Consider the following 10,459-nt stretch of genomic DNA (forward strand, 5'->3'; position numbering starts at 1 on the left):
GCTATGATGCCTTTGTGTAGTCCATCGAGTTACTATATTTTTATGTTTCCATGTTTAGCTATGATGCCTTTGTGTAGTCCATCGAGTTACTATATTTTTATGTTTCCATGTTTAGCTATGATGCCTTTGTGGAGTCCATCGAGTTACTATATTTTTATGTTTCCATGTTTAGCTATGATGCCTTTGTGGAGTCCATCGAGTTACTATATTTTTATGTTTCCATGTTTAGCTATGATGCCTTTGTGTAGTCCATCGGATTACTATATTTTTATGTTTCCATGTTTAGCTATGATGCCTTTGTGGAGTCCATCGAGTTACTATATTTTTATGTTTCCATGTTTAGCTATGATGCCTTTGTGTAGTCCATCGAGTTACTATATTTTTATGTTTCCATGTTTAGCTATGATGCCTTTGTGTAGTCCATCGAGTTACTATATTTTTATGTTTCCATGTTTAGCTATGATGCCTTTGTGTAGTCCATCGAGTTACTATATTTTTATGTTTCCATGTTTAGCTATGATGCCTTTGTGTAGTCCATCGAGTTACTATATTTTTATGTTTCCATGTTTAGCTATGATGCCTTTGTGGAGTCCATCGAGTTACTATATTTTTATGTTTCCATGTTTAGCTATGATGCCTTTGTGTAGTCCATCGGATTACTATATTTTTATGTTTCCATGTTTAGCTATGATGCCTTTGTGGAGTCCATCGAGTTACTATATTTTTATGTTTCCATGTTTAGCTATGATGCCTTTGTGTAGTCCATCGAGTTACTATATTTTTATGTTTCCATGTTTAGCTATGATGCCTTTGTGTAGTCCATCGAGTTACTATATTTTTATGTTTCCATGTTTAGCTATGATGCCTTTGTGTAGTCCATCGAGTTACTATATTTTTATGTTTCCATGTTTAGCTATGATGCCTTTGTGTAGTCCATCGAGTTACTATATTTTTATGTTTCCATGTTTAGCTATGATGCCTTTGTGGAGTCCATCGAGTTACTATATTTTTATGTTTCCATGTTTAGCTATGATACCTTTGTGGAGTCCATCGGATTACTATATTTTTCGTTGATGCTTTTGTTGCTAGGATTATGCTGCCTTCAGGTCTTGCTCTTGCAAAATACACAAGGTGTTGCAGAGTAGGCTTATCTTGATCTGTAAACAAGATTTTTTTTAAGCCAGATTCATAGGAAGGGGGACCTTGATGGCAGATTAAGCAGCAAGATATTTGTTTGAATTGCATTTAGATTTATGCAATGTTCGTACAGTTAGCAGGAAAGGAATTCCAAAGGCAAATGGTATGAGGAGAGAAATTAGTAGGAGTAAAAATTTCCAACATCTTGTTACGTATATCGCAAAAAAGTGGACTTTTTATGTTATTTTCATTAAATTGGAAGATATGAGTGCAGTAAGTTCATCATAACTTGGTGGAGGGGTTAATATAGTTAGCATCTAAGTGGTGGCTTTATAAAAATAGGATACTGGCAGCTGTGATAAGTTTTCTTACCCGGTAGAAAGAGCCTATTTTCTTTACAGTAGAAGTCAAGGAATTTGAACATTAGACTATCAGTGAACAGTGTTATTGGTCATTGGAAATACTTCTTATCGCCCCCTCTCCTAATATTCAGGTGTTTAGTAAATGTTAGATGCTTAGATTTTAAATAGTTGTTTTGTGATCTTAAACGTTTTTAGACAGTCTGCATGAAACTGTCATGTTTGTATCTTTCAAATTTAGATTTGTATACTTTGCAGCATAGCTATTTTGCCACTGTACAATGGCCTTCATCGTATAAAGCTATGGTTTTAAGAAATCGTATCATTGTCCACTAATGCCAGAGAGAACTTGAATGCCTACTAGACACTATCCTCGAGTGTCTAAGGTTTCTCTGTACAGGATTTTGTCAGGACAACCTGGCACAAAGATACTTTTCCCTTCAAGTAAACCTTAACTAAATATTCAAAATCGCATTTCATATTTGTGGCATAAATAAGATCTCCACAGTATGACAACCCACATTGTCTTTTACGAGGAATGGTGCACGTTCTCCAAGTGATGTTATATCAAGTAACAACATGAAGCTGGATACTCCACCAGAATAGATGAATTCTTGTCCTTGAATTCAACCGGATCAAGAGACTACAAGAAAAATATACTATAACATAAGTAAATGGTCATTTGGGGAGAGGAAAATTATGTTCTCAACTTCTTTACTAACTCAGTGTTTGAGATATAAAGGAGAACTTTTATGGAATATTTGAAAATCTAAGTATTTTTTATAGAAGCCAAGTGTTAGCCCCCAGAAGGAGACTTTTGATTTTTAGAAGTTTGACTGAAGTAAAATAAATCAGGTGAGGAATTATTAAAAGTATGAATTAGTTGAATAATTATACTTAGGTTCTCAGATGTAAAATACCATTCTTGTATCATTTTTTTCTTTCGTGCAGAATATATCCTCAACTTTCACTATTCGGGTTTCGCTTCCATACATCATCACATTGCGTTCAAATGTTTGATGGATTCTTCCCTTTGTTGTAACACTCTGTTGGTGAGTAATAGCTAGGTACAGGGAAAATGTTGGTAAAAAAGATAGGGGAACATAGTTTTGAAAGCTGGTTTATCATAATTTTTTGTAGGTTTCCGACTACTTTTTGATTGTATTTCAAAGATTAAAGACTAAAGTTAATTCCCAAAAGGAAAATAATACTTGTACACATGAAAAAACAAAGTTATAATGAAAAAGGTTTTCACGGCTTACAATTTCAGCTAAATTTTGAAGTTTAAATAAATTCATTGTGAAAATACTTTGAAAGATAAATATTAATTTTCTGTGTCTATTTCAAAATCTTAAGATATTGAATTAAATACAAAAAACACCTTGTTTGTACAAAAAATAGCTTTATTAGCCCCCAAAAGCAAGAATCACAAATCATGACAAATGGAAGTTTTGTAAACATATATTATACAGAAGCCCAAATGTCAGACAGTCAAAAGGCTGTCTGAAAATGATGTCAGGTAGTTTAAAGGAGGTAGGGGGGTGCTGTTTTTCTTTTTATTTTCCACCAGTCATGCATCCATACATTCCTATCGTGAACGTTTGTATTATTTTTCTATGTTCCTGCTTTTAAATTTAAAAAACAAATATTTAATTTTTAAGATTATATAAAAATTATGTTACACCAAAAGTTTTGCATTCATTCAAGCAAAGAATATATTAGAATCTTATATATTTTATTATATATTAAATTATGTGAAACATGTAATTTAAAAAATGTAGAAATATTTTTTGTAATTATAATATTTTGTGTGAAAATATTAAATAATGCTTAATTCAAGGATAATATCCGTAGTTTGAGAAATTAGTTATATTGAATTTATTAATACGGATTTTAGGGGTTTTTTTCCATAATGTTCCCGTAAAAATTTTTTTTTTTTTTTTATTGTTACAATTTATGATCATTTATTTTCATAAAAAAAGCAAAAATAAATTCATGCATTTAAAAAAATTTTTTACTACTAAAAACCATAAGTTTAGTAAAGGTATTTTTTGTTTAAACAAAATAATACATTTCCACTAAGATTCAAAGAAAAATAATCTGTTCATTATATTTCGTGATCATTATTTGATAAATACTGAAAATTTCATTAAAATTGGTTAATTTTCTAATTTTTTGGTGAATCTTTAAGTAGACCGAGTGGACAAAATGTTTATACATTTTCACCATCGGCATTCATTTTGCATGTACCTAGTAATAGAAGTCCACTAAATTGCTCAATCCACTCCTACATCTTGTTATCAGACTAGTGCCTGCACCACCTTGTGCTCCAATCGTATCACCAAAGATTCCATGAACAAAGCTTTCATAGAGTTACACACATCCCTTTGCCTATTTTCCAGCTGACTACAATATGGTAGTCTTCAAGTCCAACATAAACAAGTTATTGATGAGCCGTTTCCCTAAAGTAATCCAATTTACCTAATTTACACTTCTAACGATTACTATATTGTCCTTTCGACCATTGTACACTCTTTAAGCCTTATCCTCGAATGGCCTCTGGGCCTTGATAAGTGGTGATTTCCTTCTGTAAAAAAAAAAAATGTGATGAGGATGAATTTTAGAAAGAGAAATAAATTAAAACCCAATTAAGTATGATTGGTTTCAAAGTTAATTTTTAAGTCACACAACCACTAGCACGTGTGTATCGCTATCTTTTTAGACATGAATATTTACAGTGGAAATAATGGCATCTAAACTTGAAATTTTTCCATGAATTGAGCAATACAAGTTTTTGTAAAAAAAAAAATTTTTTATCAATTTTATTAAGCATGCATGTATATATATATATATATATATATATATATATATATATATATATATATATATTTTATATATACATTTTGTTAAAAAAAATATTCTAATCGGTCCTTTCCTTTTGAAACCTGTAATCAATCATCACTTTTGCTTACTTCATCTACATTTCTAGTGTGATTGTCAGCTCTATCTTTTGCCTTGGAAATCATTTTCTTTTAAAATAACTATATATCTATAAACTTATGGTTTAATAAACTTTTTCTAGAGACAGCGAACTTTACATTGACAACTCTATTTTCTTTAATTGCAGATTTAGCAACTATCAGTTATTTTTTGTTCAGCTTGGTTTGGTAATTCACCAGGAAGACTGACAAGCAACGTTTGCAAATAATATGATCAATTTATTGAGAGAAACATTTGATGAACGAATACTTTCACAAAATGGACCCATTAAATGGCCACCTCGTTAATGCGATTTAACTCTCATTAGATTATTTTTTTCTTTGAGTATATGTAAAGTTCCATGTCTGTGCTGATAAACCAGATATAATTGACCACCTGGGAGACAACATTCTTATTATAATTATTATATTTTATTGCCAAAATGCAATCTAATTTAATGCATAGTTTTTGCAAATTGGATTCCTGAATTATGCCATATACGAGCAAGCCACACACCCAAAATTGTATTTAAATTATAAATGGCAAAAATTAATCTTTGGAATAGATAACATATTTGTATAATAAAAATATCTTTCTGTGATTTATTTAATTTAAAGCTCATCACCTCTAGAAAAACACTTTGTATGTACACATTTTAAAAAAATTGACTCATTGGGGCAACCATTCAGCTGGGGTTATATTAAAATAATAGAAAAAAATAATTTAGTCAAATTTTTTTAAAATGAAGACAGAGTTTAAAATTAGTTTCTTCATCTGTTAAATCTTTCTCTCTGCAAGGAGGAGGGACTTATATGGCATTGGTACTTATATGGTATTGTCAACAAGCAAATTTAGTTCTAAAAATGATGGGTAAATATTGATCAACAATCTAAATGGTTTCTACAAAAATCAAATAAAATTAGTGTAATATTTATATTAGTCAGATTCGATGCCAATATCAATAATCATATTCTGTTAAATGTTTGTTTTACATGTTAGCATGTGTTCAATGGTTTTAGAAATTTTCTTTTATCCTTTCTCTCAAAACCATCTTCTATTTTTTTTCTTGGCCTTTTACACTTCTCTCCAATAACATCCATATTTGTCATAACCCTCTTGTTTAACTATCTTAAACACTTCATTCTTCTACTCATCCTTTTGTAGTATATCTGAAAACCTAACTTACTCAGCCTCCATCAAATCTGGTTTATTATCAGGTGTTTATTTACAAACTAAATCTAAACATTTTTTATATTATTTATAAAAAAATTATATTGTTTTGTTTGTCTTTTATAATCTGAATTTTATTCTTTTTAAAATTTATTTATGAAAGCAAATGGTAATTTCCAACGAGGTGTCTATTTTTTAGTTTACATCGTCTACAATATCACGTGAACTAAATTTTATAAGGCCATAAGTTTGGTACTACTTAAATACACCAGCACCTGGTTAGCAAATGCTCAATCATTTGATCTAAATTCTTGTTTCAAAATCAACCTCACCATCTTTGTTCTGGGAATAAACTTTCTCTTTACCTCACGAGCTTTCTTCAGCCTGAAGTCACAAATAACTGGTATTTACCCCCCCCCCTTTTTTTTTCTTTCTTTCTTTTTTTTTTATGGAAATCGCTCCAGATAAGACATGAACTTATTTTATGTAAGAAGCTAAAAAAATACAACTTCAAGATCAAAAACTTGCCAATGGTAAATGTTAGATGGAATAGATTCTGACCCAGAAAACAGCAATTCTTCCCCCTTTGTTAGAAACATCACTCATGGAATGTGAGAACTAAAGGACAAAATAAAAGAAGCAATAGTTTTGAAGCTGCCGAAAGTAAAACCCAAGATCTACTTTCCACTCTCCTTACATTACTTGAAAGCTTTCTGTCCTTTTCCTTAACCAACAGATAATATGAGTCTTTGCTATACAATATTCATATGTAACATGACAATTTTTTGTGATTAAAAAGTTATAGGAAAAGGCTTTAGGGGAAGTAAACAGCTTTGTTGTTATAATAATAATTATATAAAATAAATTTTTTTTTGTTTTTCAGATTCAAGAAACAAGTTTTCGAACCAAATTATCTTTGTTGGATTCAAACTCGATTCATTCTGAAGATAAATACCGTAGTTTCCAGTCTTCTACAAAAGCGTTAAGAAAATAAGCCTATTTTTTTAACAAAAAGAGTTTTCATTTGAAAATGTCCCAAAATAGCAGCACATCAAATAATGTTCAACAGCAGGCTGCTTCAAAACGTGCTGATAATTCTTCTTCTTCATACAACCCATGTGATAATAACCAAAGAAATACAAATGAACAGAGTGCAATTCTAAATCATGAAAATGTTACCGCTACAAGTGCCCGATTAAGTTCTCCCGAGGAAGACATGCAGGAAACACCAATTGATTTCTCTTTACCGAAATGTAAAAGAAAAATCAGTCCACACCGCCGACAAACCTTTTTACAACAAACATATTATGTCTCTTCGTCTCCTCCCTTGAATATGTCTTCGCAAAGGACTACTCCTGATAAAATGCATGAAGCTGGTTACAATGGATCGAGATCACCATCTAATCTTTATGCTCAACATCCCAATAGCAATTCTAATTTGGAATTGTTTGCAAACGGTCATATAGTGGCATCTCGTTTATCTCCTGAGATGATGATGCGAGAAAGATCACACTCATTCTCATCTGTGACTCAGATACGGCAACGACATTCTGCTGCTCATCATTCACACATTTTATCATCAAATAGTGAAGTTGGTCCCTCAAGTACACATGCTAGTGATCCCACAGTAAGTAAAAATGTCACCCATCCATTAACATATGCTGAGATCATACCACAATCTATGGCAGTAGGCACAAATGCTACTGGTATTTCCAGCTTAGTGCCTAATGAAGTACTAAACCATTATGGATTCTTACCAGCAGGAGTCGAAAGTCTTGGCAGAAATGGTTTGCTTACCTCATCTCTTCATAACAAAATATCATCAGGTGAACTCCCAAGTACTAATTCTGCCAAACTCCTAGCAACAATAAAAACCACATCCCCATCTCTAACTGTTATCACCTCCCCATCTTTAACAATTAACACCTCCCCATCTTTGACGGTTACCACTTCCACTAATCTAGCAGTTACCACTTCCCCTGCTCTTGTAGTTACCACTTCCCCATCACTAGCAGTTACCGCATCCACATCAGTAGCCGTTAGTGCTCCAGGTGTCACTAAAAGACGACGATCTCTACCTGATGATCAGAAGGACAGAGCTTATTGGGAACGAAGACGAAAAAACAACGTAGCAGCTAAACGGTCGCGTGATGCTCGCAGGGTTAAAGAAGAAGCAATATCAATGCGTGCTTCTTTGTTGGAACAAGAAAATGTAAAGTTGAGATGTGAAATCGCTACCCTAAAAGCAGAAACTGAAAAACTTAAGGTTTTATTGTATGAGAATTAAATCAATGAATTCTTTTTTTCATTATTATTCATCTTGTTTCACTAATATATTGATCATTCAAATTGTAAGATTCTTTTTAAACCTGATGAACTGGAAATGCATTTTTTTTCTCCAGTTGTTCATTGATTTCTAATCATGTTTCATTTCTAAATATTCACTTAATACTCTTTTAAACAAAACTCTACCTCGCTGATATTTCACATTTCAAATGAGACATTTTATTGTCTTAGAAATTTTCATTTTCAAATGAGACATTTTATTGTCTCATTTGAAATAGATGTAATCTTGATATCCAAAAGCCTTTCATGCAAATGATTGGTGTCAACATCATCTAATATCATTCTATCATTTTTTTCTTTCCATAAAACGTTTACCTCAGGATTTTTCTTTTTATTCATAAAAAAACTAATGTCGATAAAGAGGAACTCAGGGATTTTGTTTGTTTGTATGCTGCATAACAATAATCTAAATCCATTTTCGTATAACTTAAGATTGTGATTTTAAAGGAAATACCGCAGTCTTTTTTTTTGTATATGTGAAGTTATATTGTTGCTAACATATACTGATCTCTACAGTTTTCCTTCAATTTATGAAATTATTTTAAAAGGGGTTATTAAATGTTTTTAAAAAAATTAAATTTCATTTGTGTTCAAGTGCTAGGTGGGTTTTGCAAATTGAAGATTAACTATTTTTTTGTTACTTATTTTGTTTCAATTTTTTATCCTTTAAAACTGCAGTTTTGAAAATTCAGTGCAAATTTTGTAATGATGTTATATTTAAATATTTTCAATAAGTGTGACTGACCAATAAAAAAGAATCCTCTTCAATAACGCATCTAAAAACTGATTTTATTATGTTTACCAATGATTATTAAAACCATATAGTGCACTTCAAAATTGAATAAATTAAATGATTAGTAATAAAATATACAATGATGCTATCTTCCCACTTTATTATCATTATTACATATTGATTTTTTAGGAGTCTGGAAGTAATGCATTTTGTGATTTTTTTTTTTTTTTTTTTTTTTTTTATTAATGTCAATCCTTAGTTAGATGAGCCCATTACAAGTAACTTGTGTATATGAACATTTGAAATGTAAAAAAATCATTATAATTATAAGATATTACATATAAGATATTAACGGATATATACTCAAGAGTCAAAACAATGAAAAGAATATGCTGTTGTCACAGCCCTAGTAATTACATGTGTTAGTAATTATAATGCTTACATTTGTAATTAGGTATCCCAATCTAAAACTTGCTACTTTACAAATATCTAAAAACTTAATTTGAACACATTGATCTGTATAAAGTATAAATGATACCAAATTTATTTTGGTAGCATTGTTAGCCATCAAATTATATATTGTTGGTATGGAAGCCAATTTTCATAGTGTCTAACTAAAATTATGTCTTCAAACAAGTGAAGAAGTTTCAAACATGTAAGGTTAGGTTTTGGTAAATGAAAATTAATAATGGAAACAATTATTTGAACAAACTGTCAATAACTCCCTAAAAAATGATTCAATGTGCAAATTTGACAGTTCATATAAAATTCAGGTCAACAGGTAACATATTGCATCTTATTAAGTCATAGCACATTAGAAATCAAATGAGATTTGTTTTTAGTAGTAAATCAACTAAAAAATAAAAAAATGATTTTAATTAAACCAGACTGAAACATGATTTGATAATAGGACAACAATTTAGTATTTAATTCAGGAAAATTTTTCCAATATAAAAAGATAAAAATACAGAAAAATTTTGCGATACATACCTGAATGAAAAGATCATATTTAAAAGAAAATCATTTTGAAGCAATTAATGGGAAATCTTGGGCATTAATAAGCTGATCTCACAAGTTTGAATTATTGTGGTGTTATCTGCCCTTGTTTCTGATAGATGACAATGCAAGATTTTTTACTCATAAAATTTTATTTTCTTAGCTAAAAATAAAATTACTTGGTCAATTTTTGTGATTTTTGGAATATTACATTTTCATTCTGTTATGGGTACAAATATACAGATTTTATTTTTGGTTTTTAATATTGAGGGAATTTTAGTCAAGAACCAACTTTTTTTTTATTGAATGACAAAACATATCCAAAGGAGATTGGTCAAAATATTTTTGCATGTAATGGGGAATCAAATGTTATAGGTTTTATTTTTAATCTTAGAATCTTTTTAACTGCAGTTCTAACTTTTGAATTAAGTGAACAACATTCGGTGTAAATATTTTTAAACATTTGTTGGTTGTCCCAAAATAGTTTTTTTTTTTTTTCAAATAGTATAACCCTTTTTCCTGTTTTTCCATCCCAGATTTCATTCATTATTTATCTCAATATGAATATTTTATTCATATTTACTTGTCATTTTTATTTTCTTTTGCCAAGTAATTTTTTTTTATCACCCTCTTGTTTCTTTGATTTCATTTTTCATACGGGTAAAATGTTATTTATTATGGCATGATGGTTTAATGAGGTTAGGGGGTGGGGGCAATATCTGTTTTTTGTTTTTTTTTT

The 10,459-nt window shown here is 30.4% G+C and overlaps 1 protein-coding gene across 1 annotated transcript in view; it reads left to right on the forward strand.

The window, feature by feature from the left end:
- Nucleotides 1-8,746, forward strand: part of LOC145268222 (uncharacterized) — a 36,598-nt gene extending 27,852 nt beyond the window's left edge. The window contains exon 2 of the mRNA XM_080123526.1: nt 6,529-8,746. Coding sequence (XP_079979652.1) covers nt 6,676-7,932 — 1,257 coding nt within the window. The 5' untranslated portion in view covers nt 6,529-6,675 and the 3' untranslated portion in view covers nt 7,933-8,746. The remainder of the gene's footprint in view (nt 1-6,528) is intronic.
- The last annotated feature ends 1,713 nt before the right edge of the window (nt 8,747-10,459 follow it).

The sequence above is a fragment of the Euprymna scolopes genome, chromosome 43, assembly GCF_053919585.1.
Source record: "Euprymna scolopes isolate OS-2025 chromosome 43, ASM5391958v1, whole genome shotgun sequence".
NCBI lineage: Eukaryota > Metazoa > Mollusca > Cephalopoda > Sepiida > Sepiolidae > Euprymna > Euprymna scolopes.